This window comes from Agelaius phoeniceus, chromosome 8, assembly GCF_051311805.1.
Source record: "Agelaius phoeniceus isolate bAgePho1 chromosome 8, bAgePho1.hap1, whole genome shotgun sequence".
In the NCBI taxonomy this organism is placed as follows: domain Eukaryota; kingdom Metazoa; phylum Chordata; class Aves; order Passeriformes; family Icteridae; genus Agelaius; species Agelaius phoeniceus.
In genome coordinates this window covers 14,073,493-14,090,571 of record NC_135272.1, presented here as the reverse complement: position 1 = coordinate 14,090,571, position 17,079 = coordinate 14,073,493, and the positions used below count along the sequence as shown (strand labels likewise).

General features: G+C 41.8%; 1 protein-coding gene across 1 annotated transcript in view; it reads left to right on the top strand.

Annotated features, from left to right (window-relative positions):
• Window positions 1–17,079, top strand: part of SWT1 (SWT1 RNA endoribonuclease homolog) — a 25,176-nt gene extending 8,097 nt beyond the window's left edge. Inside the window, 11 exon segments of the mRNA XM_054638154.2 lie at window positions 363–551; window positions 890–983; window positions 2,184–2,320; window positions 2,973–3,121; window positions 4,340–4,478; window positions 5,295–5,440; window positions 6,548–6,756; window positions 6,987–7,115; window positions 13,808–13,874; window positions 14,556–14,620; window positions 16,007–17,079. Of these exon segments, the coding sequence (XP_054494129.2) occupies window positions 363–551; window positions 890–983; window positions 2,184–2,320; window positions 2,973–3,121; window positions 4,340–4,478; window positions 5,295–5,440; window positions 6,548–6,756; window positions 6,987–7,115; window positions 13,808–13,874; window positions 14,556–14,620; window positions 16,007–16,112 (1,430 nt within the window). The 3' untranslated portion in view covers window positions 16,113–17,079.

The following is a 17,079-nucleotide window of genomic DNA, read 5'->3' as shown; positions in this document are numbered from 1 at the left end:
TCGGGTGTGTGCAGCCTGGTATTTCAGCTGCTGTTTCACCTTGCTGCAATATCTCACAGCAGGTGTGTGCCAAGAGAATTGGTGCAAATATGTGTTATTAATGTTGTCAGAGTATTCTGCTGATTAAAATTGTGTTTCCCTTTTGTTTGCCTGGTACTGTCACTTTTCTATGTAATCAGTGTAGAGGGAAGTCAGCATTTTCCAGCTTTTTTTCAAATGCTAGATTCTCTTGAGCAAGGACTATGAAAACTACTGGCAAAAAAGTGTGAACTTGCATAAAGATGATGCTTGAATTGAAAGTTCTCTGTATGGTGTCGCTCCTGCAAATACCATTGTTTATTGGTGGGTTTTTTTCCTTCCAGGAGTTGACAGACTTGCATTAATCATTCCCTGGGTCGTCCTACAAGAGCTGGACAACTTGAAGAAGGGGAAAATGTTGCAGCATGTTCGGGACAAAGCTATCCCTGCAGTGCAGTTCATCTACAAGTGTCTCAAGAACCAGGATTCCAAACTGTGGGGGCAATCCATGCAGCTGGCTTCTCAAAAAATGTGTAATACATGTGCAATCCATTTCTGCTGGGTACTTCATCCTTGCACTTCACCTAGTGGCAACCTTAGAATTCTGAGTTTAATGGAGACTTCTTCACTCTGCTGTTTGCTAATTAACATGAGCTAATTTCTTACAGCAGCCTTCAGAGTGTATCCAAGGCTGTGGCATGCGAATGTCTCCACTATCTATTGTTTTACCAGTTGTTTCTCACTTTCACCTTACACTTGTGTCCTGGTGTGGGTGGTGTTAAATGTACAATGAGCACCACGAGTGCACTGAGGTGTTTGTGAGGCTGAGCTGTGCCCACATCCCTCAGCTGTGTCTGCCCTGCCTTTACAGATGGGCTGAGTGATGAGAACAACGACGACCGTGTCCTGCAGTGCTGCCTGCAATACCAGAAGCTCTTCCCACAAGCTCTTGTTGTCCTCTGCACGTGAGTTCCTGGCTGCCTTTAGCTCTCCTGCCACACTGCTTTCAAAGCAGGGCTTAAAGAAAGAGCACTTTGTGATGTAAGCTCTTGGAAGGGCAATCACCCTCTTAAAAGCGAGAGTAGAAGGATATAATAAACCACTACAACTGGAGGTGGAATCACCTTTATGAGCTTGAGGCCTGAAATAGAATTCAGCTTACTCAATATTCAATTTTAAAACTTGTTAAAACATAGGTTTCTCAGATTTTATTCTGGTTTCTCATAAAAAATATTTCTGAAGTTACAAAATGGAAAAAATACTTGAATTAAGGATTGAGATCCAGTTAGAGACTTCACCCCTGTTCCCAGCCAGGCAAGCAAAAGCAAAGAAGGGGTTAATCTTAGAAAGCAGGAAGCTGGGGATGGATTTGCTGCTCTTCCTGTTTATGAGGATAACAGCTGACCTCTGGGTATTGATTCTGAATTTGATAGGAGCAGGTGAAGCTTGCTCAAAGGACTGATATTCCTTGGCTCTACTTGCTCTGGTCTTGGCTAGAACCAGTTCCTGCATGGTTCAGTGAGTGGGATTAAACATCTGAGCACCATTTGGGTTATTCAAGTTGACACAGGTTGCTGCTGAAAATGCCATTTCAGTCAGTGTTCATGGGGTCATGATGGTGATTTTAGGTTTCACTGATCAAAAAACAGAAGCTGACTTCAGAACTGGTTTTCATCCAAAAATTTCTTTATCCTCTACCAATATAAGCAATGGGAATTTTTGAGAAAGTACTGGGATGCAACTTTGTCCTGGCTTTTTAAAGTAGTTCTGCTGGAGCAGAACCTCAGAGTGGCATCTGGGATAAAGATTTGGCCAGCAGAATAGTTAAAAAGGGTCTCAACAAGGAGAATTAACTGTAGCCATCAAATAAGATAGTACTGTCTCAGAATTATTGCCTGGTTTGCTTTCTGAGATCACAGCAGCTAAGCATCACTGCTGTAATCACTGCTGTAGTAATTATAGCTATTGTTTTCTTAAACCTAGACTCTGAAACACTTATCAGTATGTTTCTCATTTTTACCTAATTTTCTGATTTAATTTTTTGAACTGCTTCTAATTGCTTGAGAAAGAGAACTTAGTCTATGTAATGAAACTCACAAAATAGGTTTTCCAAATACAGTGTGCTGCTTTTATTCCTTTGCTGACAACAATTAATTATTTTCTAGGGATGATAAAAATCTGTGTAATAAAGCCATTGTGAGTGAGGTCAAGGCATTCTGCAAAGCTGATCTGGTCACTGCTCTGCAGAACGTGAATGCAAACAGGCCCCAGAGCTCTGAGGAGCTGCAGCAGCCAAAGCACGGTGAGTCTGGGGAATATGGTGGTTTGTAAAAATCAGTGGGGTGGAGGAAGAACAGTTGCTACTATACCTTCACTTTTCCTATGCTTTGAAACCTTAGGAATGTTTTTTGTTTGGGGAGTGTTTTTTCAAAGGTTTTCTGAAAGTTCGAGATGTTAATTAAACCATCTCAGAGTTCTAGGAAATTCAAATGTGACATGTTTTTATTTTATAGGGAAAAAAACCACTGCATTAATTTCCTGTGTTTAGAGTAATTTAAAAGGTGTCCTGAACTTTTTGGGACTGAAGGATGTTTTTTCATTTTTCCAAAGATACAGGTACAGCTTACAGAGATCCTCTTGTGCTTGCTGATAACCCTGCTGGCTGTATATGATCTAAGTTATTTAAGGAAAAAAGAAATGTGGAGTAAGATCACTAATCAGTAATAGTCTGGGGACATTAATCCTCTTGGTTAGTAGCTCTTAATTAAAAATACACACAGTACAAGTGGGTATAACTAGAAATAGTTGAAACTTAATTAGGTGAAGCACATCTGCTTTATAAACCCAAGTACAGTCTATCTGCATTTATGGGGACAAGTTCTCCATGTGCCATCAAGATGAATTAGATGTAAACCCAGTTTCAATAAATGCCTTTTGTGTCATTGGTTTGACAGATACAGAATTTGGGAAGACAAGAGTTGATGCTGGTTTTACTGCACAATTCCCAAATGTGCTTCCAGACCTTGAAAAGAACTTAGGAGAAGCTTTGTCTTGTATTTTGGAGACTGAAATGAAACTTGCATTTGGAAACCTGTGGATGGAGGTGGTTTCTTACATCGTTTTGCTTGATATTTTGATTATTGAAAGGTTTGAATGTCCTTGGTGTTTTATTGCTATTAATACCTGTGCCAAGCCAAACCCAAATCGTCCAGGTCCCTGATATCATTGACAGGGAACAGCTCAGTGTTCACTTCTAATATTTCATTTTATAGCAAGATTATCCTGTTTGATCACTAGTGTGCAGCATGTGCAGTATTTTAAGAGAATTTTAATGACACAGTAACAGGGCTGCTGGTTTCTCAGTGTGAAATTTCAGAATTCTTTTTATTAATGGCATTAAAATTCTATTTCAGCTTTTCTACTCAAATAGAACCTTGCACTGTAAATACATCCTGCAAGAAATCATTCCATCATGTTCTGTATAATATTAGGGCATTTATTGCATTTCTTCCCCACCAGAACAGATGTGGATAAAACTGTTCCCAGCTAAATTGATTCCAGTGCAGATGCAGAATGACAAGGGTACTAATGAGAACCTCTAAACATGCTTGCAGAAGATACATACCCATGTACAAGGCACTTTCACATTGTCCATGCTTAATTTTAGTTTCCATTTTATAGCTGGTGGGAGGTTGTTAAAAGTTTAAATTTATTGCATATAAGCCTCTGTGGCTTTAAAAATACCCCAAAATCATGGGGTGACTTCTTTCCCAAGCTGCCCTGATTAGCTGCTAAACTTTCAATCACTTCTCTGTTCACTTAATTAATTTCTTTAAACATATCTTCAGACACTGGTTTCACTTGATAGTAGTGAATTCTCAGTTTTTTTGCAATACATGTATTTTACTCCATGTGTAAGTAGTCACAGTGTTTATTTTTACTTTGTAACAGTACTGGAAAATCATAGGCATATTTACTGTTCTTCTTTTTGTTCTTGTTACTGTTGGCTTTTGTGCATAAGTAACTCATTAGATCAGTTTTGACATAAATCAAAAGTCTTAAGTGTTGTTGAGGAATGGGGAATCACAAATTGTGCATTGCTTCTTAATGAGCATCACTGTTTAACCCACGGTGCTGCTGAATCAAATCTTTATTAATAGATAAATTTGTTTAAATCTGGTCTTATTTCTGAGGAATCACTGAATTTCTCCTTCAGCAGTCACAGATCATCACATTCTTGAAGAACAGAGCAGTTGTGAGATTTATAGGAACATGTCTAAATGGAAACCAGCCTTTGAATTTATAACATACTCTCTTCCAGATCCTGTATCTGAAGCCACCATGGACTTTAGCAAACCTGCTGAAATGTTATAAAAAACACTGGATGGCCGTTTTTGGTTATGTGGTGCCAAGGAGTTTACTTTCAACCATTGAATGCCTTTCTAAACACCTTTATGCAGGTAACAGTCCCTGAGAAAGTTAATTGTAAACTTGTGAAAAGCCTCCATGTTCTGGTTTGAGTTATGGAACTGGCTCTGTGTATTAATAGTCACCTAGGTCTGAATTATTTTTAAAAAGCAAATAATTCCTTTTCTCTCCTTTGCCTCCATGTTACATGTGACCAAATGATCTGCATTTACCAAAAAAATTATGGAGGAGCAAAGGATATTTTATGTGGTATGTGAGGGCAGGGAGGTTTGTTTTAAAAAGAAGCCAACTAAAATAAAACCCCCACAAACCTTCCATTTGTTTAAAGAGGTCTTTGAGCATTTGATTTTGACAGACAGACCTGGTGAATTCCCCCAGAGCGTGCTGGGCACTGCCCAGGCTCCCCAGGGCATGGGCACAGCCCCAAGGCTGCCAGAGCCCCAGGAGAATTTGGACAAAGCTCCCAGGGATCCAGGCTGGGATTGTTGGGATGTCTGGGCAGGGCAGGGGTTGGACTCTGTGATCAAGGTGGGTCTCTTCCCACTCAGGATATCCTGGGATTTCTTGGTTCTACCTCTTTGGGATATTGCTGTTCTGCAGAATTATTTTAGATATGCCAGTTGATCCTTGTGCAAGATCCCAGGATAAATTTGGAAGACTTGGTTGAGGAGTGAGCAGTCCCATGCATGTTTCTCTGAGATTGTTGTACCTGATGCTTCTGAACCATTTTCCTAGCATTATCAAGTGCTTCTGTTAATCTAGGTATTTGAGGATTAAATTTGCCTGCCAAGACTGTTAAATCCTAACTTGTTTTTTTCCTCCCTCTTACATTAATGTCTAAACATCAGATAAACCATTTGACTCCTCAACAGTGCGTGTCCTACTCCAGGAATCCAAAAAACTGCTCCATGCTTTCAGCTGCAGGTCAGACTACAACGGTGTCCTGCCCCAGGCTTATGCTGAAGTGGCAAAACTCTGTGAGACCCTCGGAGGGGTAAGGGCAGCTTTGGTGTTTGTCCACCTCACCCCATCCTCAAGTTGTTCCATGTTCCAAACATGGCTTAGATTTCTTAATTATTCCCATCATTTCCACTGATTACTGCAGGAAATGTTGCTGGGGTGTTTTTGAAATGAAGAGACCCTGACCTGAAGTTTTATTTTCATTCAGTGAATATCTGCTGATACATTTTTTCCCTAATATAAATGTGTTAGTATCAGAAAGGTGACTGAAACCCATTATTTTGTCGTAGTTTTCTATTGCAGTAGTATCTGATGGGCCTTAGAGGTTAAATTTGCTGTTTCTCCTTCTGACATGGGTCCCAAACTGTTGTTCTTAAGTGTGTTATTTCAGCTTTCATTGTCTGTGTAGCTGAAGAAGGGATTCCCTTGTTTGTGGTGGTTGTGCTGGCCCCTTTTGTGTTCTCAGAAGTTGGTCTTCACTCCCAGCTCAGCTCTTGAGTTGCTGTGGAGGAAGTTCCAACTGTCTTGGTTTATGGTTACTGTCACTTCTGTATGTAATGATGTAAAAACTGAGTCATGAGCATGGATGAAATATTTGGATTTATGGGAAAGAAGACAGGTCAGAACAGCTGTCAAGAGCTCTTGGTGTCTTTAGAAAAGGATGAAAGTGAAAGAAAGGTCAGGAGTCACCTGTGCTGGGACCTCTGTGCAATGCAGTCAGCCCTGAACCTGATGTTCTGGGTCATGAGAATCAGGCTCTGTCTGAAAACTTCTCAGGAAGGAAATTCCTCCCTGCCAGGGTGGGCAGGCCCTGGCACAGGGTGCCCAGAGAAGCTGTGGCTGCCCCTGGATCCCTGGCAGTGTCCAAGGCCAGGCTGGATGGGGCTTGGAGCACCCTGGGACAGTGGAAGGTGTCCCTGCCCATGGCAGGGGTGGCACTGGATGGGCTTTAAGGCCCCTTCCAGCCCAAACTATCAGGAGAGGCTTTGGATGCAGAGACTATAACCAAGGTGACTCAAAGAGTTCAGCCTTGATTTGTTGAGCAATGCTTAAAAAAAATCTGTAGAAGTGTGTAGATTCTGGTTTTCTGAAGTTAGGAACCAAATACATTGATTATTTGTTTGCTGAACTGTTTTATAAGGTGAGGGCAGACAGTGAGCAGGATTTATCAGAAGACATCATGGTTCTTTCAGAAAATACTGCATGTGAAAAAATGGAAGCCACGATGCCCAATCTGCAAAGCACTGAGGAAAAAGAGCTACAGCCCAGCTTTCATGTGGCTCAGGAAAACAGGCACCAGGAAATCTGGTCAGTCCTGGAAGGTGTTTGGAACACCATGAACTTGTACAGGTACAGCTTGCTAAAAGGGCTCAGAACTAACACATAGCCTTAGATAATTTTCAAACAAGCACACTTTAGAAACTGTGCTTTTTTACCCTGTAATTAATCTAAATTGAACCCTCCCCCCCCCCCAAAAAAAAAAATCACACAAAGGTTGGGAGCATGCAAATTGTTATGTCAATCAGAGCTTTTTTTATTAACTGCTTTTCTTTCTTTTCTTTGTTTCTTTGGAATTTCAGTATTGAGCTGTTCCAGAAGCTGGACCCCAGTGCAGTGAGCATGGCTGGCAAGGCCTCGTTTGAGGAGGCTTTTGTGGGCCTGCAGAAGCTGCTGGCAGCAGTGAAGGACATCCGTGAGGGCATTGGCAGGTGAGCACTGCAGCTGGGCACAAAATGTGCCACAGGCACCTGAAGTCACAAAAGTCTGAAATATTGCAGCACCAAGCCACTCTTTATTCTGTGTGCTTGGTGACATGATTTGCAGTAAAAATCCTGCTGCCAAGATCAAGGCTGCCTTGAGCCATTGGTAGAAAAGGATCATGGAAGTGTTGCAGACGTGGAGATGTCTTGCAGGGAATTGCCTTTGATGTCTGGGATTTGTTTTCCAGTGTTTGACCAGCAAGTTGCCTCTGCTCAGGTGTAACTGGAGCTATTAATGTTTAATGATTATGATTAATACATCAGTTTTGATGGCAGGAGCTTTGAATAATTCAGGGCATTTGTGTTTCAAATGTGAGGCCCACTCAGATGGGGGCAAAGTTCCAGTAGAGTGAAGGATGTAAAGTTGTGGGGCTTTGCTGTTCCCAGTTCTTCATGACAGCCCTAACAGCAACAATCAGCTGCATTTTCTCTTTAGGCAGGATAATATTCCCTCTGTCTTCATAGAATCACAGAATCCCAGAGTGGTTTGAGTTGGGAGGGACCTCAAAGCCCATCCAATGCCACCCCTGCCATGGCAGGGACACCTTCCACTGTCCCAGGTTGCTCCAAGCCCCATCCAGCCTGGCCTTGGGCACTGCCAGGGATCCAGGGGCAGCCACAGCTTCTCTGGGCACCCTGTGCCAGGGCCTGCCCACCCTCATAGGGAACAATTCCTTCCCAGTATCCCATCTAACCCTGCCCTTTGGCAGGTAGAGCCCCATCCCTCCACTGTCTTTTTTTACAGCACAAAAGATTTAAAGTTTCAGGGAGAATAAGGAATCTCCTGTGTTGTCTTGGCTTAGTCCTTTTTTCATGGCACTGAAAGATAGATCCATTCAAAGAATTACAGTCTCTCTTTTAAATATAAATGATCAAAATATTATAAAAATTAGAAGCAGAAAAATATGGGTAGGAATGTGAGCTTGAGCAGGTGAGTGCTGACGGATTCAATTTATTGCTGGTGGGTTTTTTTCCCTCTAAGGAAATAGCTTCAATAAAGTAGGTTACTGCTAAACTTTGCTCTCTTCATTCTGATGCTAAAGTTTTTGCAACAGATCCTGTGGTACCAGTTTATAAATGTGGTGGATGAGATTAAATGGGAATATGGAATATTCAGAATGGTTATTTTTGTATTGCAGAGGTGTTTCATTTAAAACTATTGGTTTTCTTTGTGGGAGGGCTCTGTAAAAATAAAAACTCCTAATAATAAATAAAAAAACATAGGCTGATTGTTGGAATGGAGTAGTTTTGCTGGACACTTTGGAAATGCCTGCTCTGATGTGCAGGTTTGCAGTAGGTGGCATCATGGAGCAAGAAATGGGGAGAATTTGCACAAGCGTTTTCTGCATTGGCCTTGAGTGGAGGGATTTAAGGGAGTTTGAGAGCTCTGAGGAGCTTTTCCAAAGAGCCAGGAGCCAGATTAATGTATCCATGCAGATTTATGAATATTAAAACAGAAATTCAGAAGCTTTCATAGAACCAGAATGTTTGGGGTTGGAAGGGACCTTAAAGTTCATGTTTCCAGCCCTTACCATGGGCAGACACCTAACTTTCATTTTGCTCTAAAATTCACCTTGCAGCATATTTATATTTCTTGATTTTTGAACAAAATGCCTCTCAGTGACTTAATCTAATGGCATGATTGCAGAAAAGGAGGCACTGGAGAAAAAATAGTGAGAAAGTTCTGTTTTGAATATTTGGAGGTAAAACAGCTTTTAGTGATCAAATCCAGCTGATTCTGTGGTACCTTCTGATCCCTGCTGTCCAGAACAATGAAGAGAGAAAATATGGAAGTTTGGAAGCTTTATCAGTAAATTATGTTGAACGTTCAACTGCATTAAAAGTTTAGATTTTCAGGTTGTTACAAACAATTAGAAAAACATGATTATACTTTTTGAGATAAATGTAATGAAACCCTTAATCATAAAAAAAGCCAACTACACCAGTGGCACTATCCCAGCTATTCAGGCTTGATGGCCAGAGCATGCTAATGACAAATACAGATACAGAAAAGGAAAAAAACAAAAACTGTTTTATTGAAGATGTGTCAGTAACAGCTTTTTGCATGTTACCCTGTTCTGGTAATTTCTGTAACACCATGCAGTTTTGTTTTTTATTTTGTCTTGATTTCTTCCTCTAACAGCACTGGTAGCAGAGTGGTGTTTGTGTTGCACAGTTCTGCATGCCAGCAATGACAGCCTTCAGCTCTGAAATTAAGAATAATCAGTACAGTGAGCATGTTCTAACTATATACCTTTACTATTGGTAATGGGCAAAGGGTATGAAACCTCTGAAATTTAAGCATCCAGTAAAATTGTGAAACCATTACACGATTTTAAATAATTTTGGATTGAGGATTTGTGAGTGTTCTCACTGGTGGTTTATATTTGTGTTTGGGTTGGGTATTATTTGGAAGCAGTTAATTGAGGCACCTTATTTAAGGTCTCTTAATTAACTCTTTAAAATTATATAGGGGTTTAGATTAGCTGATGTTTGCCCTCAGCTGAATAGAAATTGTGATTCTAAGCTTCTATATGCAGCCCTAGGGAATTGGATATTGTCTTCATGTCTCCTGCCAGGTTTCTTTTAGATAAGAAATCCTTGTTCATAGGAAAGAAAGAAAATTCAGTCTTGGGTGAATTGATGCAGTTATTTCAAGTTGGATTTTTTCCTTTCATCTCTCGGCTAAAAAAGAATTTTTTTGTTCATATGCCAACTTGAAAATCACTCACATCTTATAGCATATACACTTGGATACAGACCTCCTAAATATTTATACTAATATGCTGTCACCTGTAAAATATTTGTCTGTTACTGACTGCATAAGAAGCCTGAGTTCTGCTTTTCTAATATTTTATCTAAATTGAATTTCTCTCATTCTCCCAATGATTTGGAAAAATGTGGTTTAGTCCAGGACTGTGTAAACATTTGTAAATTAAAAGTGTAATTTCTTAAGATTTCAGTAGTGTAGGAGAGTGTTACTATATCAGAACCAATCACTGAATTGAAATAATTTAAAAACAATTCTGCAGTGTTACTAGCTTTAGTACAGAATTCCTCAGATGCAGAGAAACTGTGTCCTCTAGTTTTTTCAGCTGGCCAGTGGAGGAACTGAGGTCTCTTCTCCTTGGTGTCTCAATAGAGAATTGTCTTCATTCCCTTAGGCTCTGGTGTCAGTTAATAATTTCTGCCATAAAGTCCCAATAAAGTCTGTAGATGAAGAGCTCTGCCTTTAATCTTTTCTGCACACAGTCTCTTTTTGGAAGTAAAATGGAGATTAGTTCCCTGTTCAAAAAGTATCAGACATTCCAGTTGTTACTTGTTTGATCTTTACGGTTTTATGCATTTAGGTGAAACCTGACACTGAAGTTAGCTGCAGCCTTCTCTGCTGCCAGGCCCAAACTGAAATGTTGTGTTGTGCCAATTTTAATGACAGCTGTAAGAAACAAAGCTCAAACAGAGCTGGAGGTGGGCAGTGCTCCCCAAGGGGCAGGGCAGAGGTGGTGCTGTGCAGCTGCTCACACCGTGGTGCCTTCAGAGCAGTCTGAAAAGCAGAAAGGTTTCAAACATGGGGCTCTAAAGCCATGGTGCTTGGAGCCTGTAGAGCCAGGGGTGCCAGCAGGGGCTGACAGCTGAGACATTTTGATCTATTTCTTATCCATTTCTATTTATTATTGTATCTTACACCTTGTGCTTGGCATCAGATGAGTGATAGGACAAGAGATAAACATTGGGAGTGGTTTGGGAAGCACTTGAGATAAAATCAAGTCTGTCTCCTTTCTCCCTCCTGCCCCCAAGACAGCATTTAACCTCCAATTGGTGGCAGATATTCATAGTAATTCCTTGGGTCTTTCTATGACATTCCCTTCTTTACCTCAAATTCCCTTCTTTACCTATGACATTCCCTTCTTTACCTCAGTATTTCCAGAAAACTGTGTTGAACCACCCTGGAGTTCTTAGGTTGAAGCTGAAGTACAGAATAGGGGCTGTTGTAGTGTGGCTCTACAAGGCTGTGCTGATGCAAAGGCCAAGTGATTCCATGGATTTCCACCTTCTGCTTTTGAGCCAGTGTGGAGAGAGGAGCAGCAGCAGTGGTTGGTGTTGTTGTGCTGAGGTTCACATGGCTGCTTAGAACAGTTGGATGTAAAAGCCCTTTGCTTCATGGATTACTGATTTACAGACAGTTCTCTATACATAGTTCTGTAGTTGAGGCAGATGTTTTATCACTGAGAAACTTCCATGGAAACAAGGGCAACTTGATTTAATGAAGTAATGGAGGCAGAGTCAATGCTCCTACAGACAGGTCCAAATTTCTCAGTGCTTCCCATTCCCTTAAAATGTCCATTTTCCATAGCACAGGGGGGTGGCTACAGGTGATGAAAGGAACATGAAGTGACTGAAAGCAGTAGGGAGCAGTGGTGGTGCTGAGAAATCATTGCTCTGCAGACAGGAATGTGTCAGTTTTGTACAGAAGAATATATTCCCAGACTGGAACTTATATTGCAGCCCCTGTTTAGCTGCAGACAGCACCAGGCTGTTTTGTGAGTGCTGACCTGTTGGGAATCTGTGGAGGGAGTTATGGTGCAGGCTCTTCCCTCAGCAGCTTCCAGGGCTCTGTGTGGAGTGAGGGCTCCCCCTCAAAACAACAAATCTCTCACATTTGAAGCTGCTATAAAACTTGGAGCCAAATGTCAGACTTCTCATTCCACAGTGCAAACCCAGAAACCATTGGCTTCATCCAGGCAAAGGCCATAAAATGAGGTACAGGATTTACCATTAGGTTACTTGGATGATTAATTACACTATTTGTTTTTTTTCTCCAAAGAGCTGGAGGCACAGTGGGTTTGTCCATACACCTGAGGTCTTGCTGGAATACACTTGAGTGTGTTCCCTCCATCCTTCCTCTGGAGAGCTCCCATGGCCAGGTTTTCCAGTGGCAGCTCAGTCCTTGGCACAGCAGGAAGAATGGGAATAGACAGATTTTCCCCCAGTATTTTGTGACAGCCTTGGGGTGAGATCATTCATAACACTTTAGCTTTTATGTTGTGTCCACTTGTGCATCCAGGCTGATGGCAGCAGTCAGGCAGGCTCTGCCTGGACTGGAGGGAATGATTCCATGAGGAATCATTCATATAATTCAGCCTCTCCCAGGTTCAGGATGCTCTGCTCCTGCTGCTGCAGGTGCTGGGTGTGATAGGCAGGGCTGGATAGCCTGGAGCTGCTGGGGTGGGGGATAGGAGCTGCTGGGCTGGGACTGGGAGCTGCTGGGGTGGGAGTGGGAGCTGCTGGGTGGGAATGGGAGCTGCTGGGTGGGGGATAGGAGCTGCTGGGGCAATGGGAGCTGCTGTGCAGTTGCAGCTGCCAGGATTCCCTGTGTTTCCATGGAGGGTTGCTGGCAGCTTCTCCCTGCCGGGGTTTTCCGCTGTCAAAGCCGATTGTGGCTGAGGTGCCCGGGGAAGGTTCTGAGGTGTTTTTAGGCAGAGCAGCCAGTTGGTTCCCTTCTTGACTCCTATTAAGGCAAACATTTTGGGTACTGCTTCTTAGGAAGCAGGGGGAAGAATGCATGACTAATTTTTGGTGATAATTCCTATGAAAAATGATGAGAAAAAGTAGTGCACACTCTGCTTTTAGAGGGTTGACAATAAATCCTGTGCTGTGTCATGGTCTTCCAGCCTGCTTCAAACACAGACTCCTTTAACTGGTTTTTTAAACTTAGTCTGTTACTTTACTGGTTTTTTTCAATTCCTAATTAATTCATTTATAAATGAAGCTTACAGCTTGCAAGAGGAGGGAGAGAATTTGGGCACTTTCCCATGGGAAAGTAAATAGAGCTTTCCCCAAACAATTTTCTTTTTCCAAGTCCAGTCATTATCTTAATCATGATTTAACTATGTAAGACTGAAAAATCCAGAATTTTCTCAGCATTTCTTAATATATATAAGGTGTTACTTGTGTTTTAATTTTGTGTTGATTTTAAGTTACATTTGCAGCATTTAGGAGGGTGCTGCTTTTCCTGGTGAATGCAAATGAAGTTACACTGAGGTGGAACTGAATTGTATCTGCCTGAATAGATGAGGATAATTAATTTTCTTAAAAACCAACTTCTTTACTGGATTGGAGCCTTATGGAAAAGAATGTCCATCAAGGTGCTTCATTAAAGCCACCTCTCTTCAGCTGCTGCATCCCACTGGCCCTTGGTTGTATTGGGTGGGAATTGGTGCTTATTAGAAGTAACAGAAATGGAAAGTGAGTTGCAGCATTTGGGCTGCATGTGGGAATCTGAAGGGAATGAGTCAAAGCTGGGATGGAAATGTTGTGTGTGAGCCCAGGGGCCTCACTGGTGGGCACCAAGGGGCTTTCAGTTACTGCTGGGTTTCCTCCCTCCTCTCTTTCAGAAATGGCTCACAAAAACATGGAGGGAATTTTTAATTAGAAAAAGCCTCCAGAAAAGTCCTCCCAGAAATAATAAGCTCTTTAATTCTGTTACAGTAGTGGAAGGGAAAATGCTTCAAAGTTCATAATTTCCTTTTTGTTCAAGTAATTTTTTCCCCTTGAAGATTTCTGATTTGTTTTTTTAACTCTTTCATAGACTCCTTTTCTACTTGCTTTAAGTCATCCCCAAACTTTTTTTTTTTTTCCAGAGTTTTAACCCCAACCAGCAGTTTCCAAGATATTTGGACCCTCTATAACTTCCTCAGAAGACATGAGGTATGACATTTTTGGTGTTTGATCACTTCACTTACAGCTTTTATTTTAGGAAGCTCTGAGGTCATGTCTCATCACTGTATTTCCATTAAGAATTTTGATTCTTAGCTCTTATTTATTAGTTGTTAAACATAAAGAGATTTTGGTTGGATTTCAACAGGTATTTGAGTTGTTCCTGTGATTTGCTGAGTGCTCACTTGGTGTGAATGACTTGCTGTTGAGAGTAAAAAAGCCTCAAAATGAATGTTTTTAGTAGAATATTTCTGTTTAATATGTTACATATTTCAGGCTTGCAGTGCTCTGCTGTGCAGGGAAATATATTTGGGGTTTAGGCCTTCACATATATTTTTGGAATTGATGCAAGTCAGGGCTTATTTCATTTGAGATACACACACATATATCTAAAAATATGTATATGTAAATGAAACTATAGGGTAACTTAAGAGGGGAGGGAGAATTCTTGAAGGTCTTTTAGATTTGTGCAGAAGTGGTTAGAAAATGGAGCTGGAATTTGTAATATTAGATTTAACTACAAGATACAGGATGACTTTTTTAATGTACTGTCTCAACTTGAGAGCCTGTTAAGGAATACATGAGCTGTATTTTCTATTCCTACTGTTATCATTGTAGAAGACATGTGATACTTGATAAATGACTATATTCATTCTTTCTTCTTTGTTTTAGATCAATAACAGTCTGAAATTCACTGCTGAGGAGCTGTATGAATGTGTTTCACAGGAGCTCTACAGGTGAGCCAATTACTGACCCCAGTGGGGGAGTTGAGGCAGCCTTTTCACCTGTATTAACCAAGGTACCATGAGAGGAATCATCTGGGTCAATAAAAATCCCCCTTTGTAGGAATAGTGTAGGGAAAATAAATGGGGGATTTTTAAAATTCCCTTTTTAATTTTAATGCCCAAATAACACCGATCAGGAGAGGACAAAAATTAAATTGGACTTGAGGCATCAGTCCTACATGGAGATTTTCAGCTGTTGGAGGTGAGGTGTTGAGCCCTCTCTCCTCTGCCAGTGGTTTCTGGCTCATTTCTTTATGAATTTGTGTCACTGAAGGTTTGTGACTCCAGGCTCTGGGAGGTTTCTAAAATGCCATCATGGATTTTTAATAATTCTGAGCTGGCTAATAAAGGGCAGGCAACTGGATTTTGCTGTTGTGTGGATATGAATGAGCTGTCACTGGCCAGGATCAGCTGAGTGAAAGGCTGGAGGGTGAATTACTCTAAAAAGCTTCCCTTGGCCTGGATTCATTCTGGGTCCCTGCATCTTCTGTGAAGTTCAATGTGCAGATTGCAAGATCAGGACACAAAGTTATTCAGGGAGGGAGACATTCAGTATTTATATCAGTAATAAAAAACAGTTTAAAAGCTTCACTCCCACAAGGTGATGGCTCTAGACCTGTATTGATACAGGCATAAAGAAAACAGTGTGTGGAAATTCTTCACTCCCACAAGGTGATGGCTCTAGACCTGTATTGATACAGTCATAAAGAAAAGTGTGTGTGGAAATTCTTCACTCCCACAAGGTGATGGCTCTAGACCTGTATTGATACAGGCATAAAGAAAACAGTTTGTGGAAATTTGTGCTCAGCTGAGTAAACAGGTGCTTTGGAGACTTCCCTGGCATCCCTCAGGCTGTGATTGGGGCTTTCTTCCTTTTTTTGAGAAGTAGCTTTTAAATGGTCTTTTGAGAAAGGTTTGCAAAAGATTCTAAGTTAGGGCATGTTTATATGTGATCAGGTTGAGATTACTCTTTGAAAGGGTCTATGTTGTAAGGGTGTGTATCCAGATCCTTATTTTGAGTGTGAGTACAGGCTGTGTCAGTATATGAAGATGGTTGAACCTTCCAGAATCCCAGATCTCTGCAGAAGATTGATGTCAGTGACCTCTCCTGACAGTTGTTCCCCTTTACCTGCCCTGGAAGGGAACAGGAGCTCTGCCTGTGGCAGCTGTGGGTTGGCTGTTGCAAGGAGCTCAAGTGAAATCCTCAGATGTAGCAGTTGTAGTGCAAAAGTCACTGCTGCTGCTTGAGTTTGATGGAAACGTCCTAGAAATTTAAGGAGTATTTGTAAAGATTGCTGTTGTGCTGTGTCCTGCTAACCTTTCTCTCCTGTCTCCCAGGGAGAGGCTGGAAGTGGGCTGCTGCCAGCTGGCACAGCTGGAGCAGACGCTGGAGCAGTGCCACGCATCCGTGCACAGGGAGGCCGAGAGCCGGGGCTGGCTCTGACCCGGGCTCAGCTCCGCCTCCTCAAGGGGAGGAGAGGAAAAGGGAAGTGCTGGAGGAGCCTAAACCCTGCCGGCTTTTCTTCTCGAAGGTGCTGCTTTGGCTTGGAGTTGAAGGGAAAACACAGTTTCACGTAGGCATTAAATGTTGGGATTTCTGCTGAGGATTCTACTCAGTACTAGAATGTTCTGTCTTGAGTGAGGGTGCTGCTGGATAGGCATGGATAGCAGGAGAAGCAGGGCTGGTTTGGGGTGCTGTGCTGTGCTGCTCTGAGCATCCAGCGTTCCTGTCAGGAGCTGAGCTGTTAATGGTTGGATAGGAAAACCCCTGTTTGTTTTGCTGGTAGTTTACAAGTCACAAGTGAGAGAAAGGAATCTGTGGTGTGACCCGAGGGTAGGAAGTAGCTGAGTGCAAGGCCAGGAATCAAGGACTGACCCACAGGCACACCATGTGTGTCCTGTGCACTGAAGGCTTCAGAGAGGATGTAGAATGGGCAAAGGAGCAGATTGATGCCTGTTTTTCCTTAAAGACAAAACAGACCCCCCACCCTCACACAAGTGTTTGTCCCATACCCCTTTTCAGAGGAAAAGGGCTTTAGTCCTTCGTTTAAGCAGGCATTTTATATTCATTCAGTGGAAAGCTGCTAGCAGTGCTCTTGGGGAAACTCCTCATCCTGCTCTTGCCACAGCCTTTCTGGAAGGTGAGCCTGGGTCCTCCCTGCTCTCCAGGTGACATCCCTCTGTGGCTGCACTGCTGGTTGCTTTCCAGAACTGCTTTAAGTCCATGAAACTTTCCTAAAGCCATTTTCTAAGGCCTTTAACGCTACCTCTTCTTGTATGTATTTGTACAGAGATGAGCTGACTAGCCAAGTTCTGAAGTGTCTATTTTGATATTAACTTTTGGATGCATTTGTAAATTCTTGATTGTAAAAATGTAATTTATTGTTACATAAACCACTGGTTCATTCTGA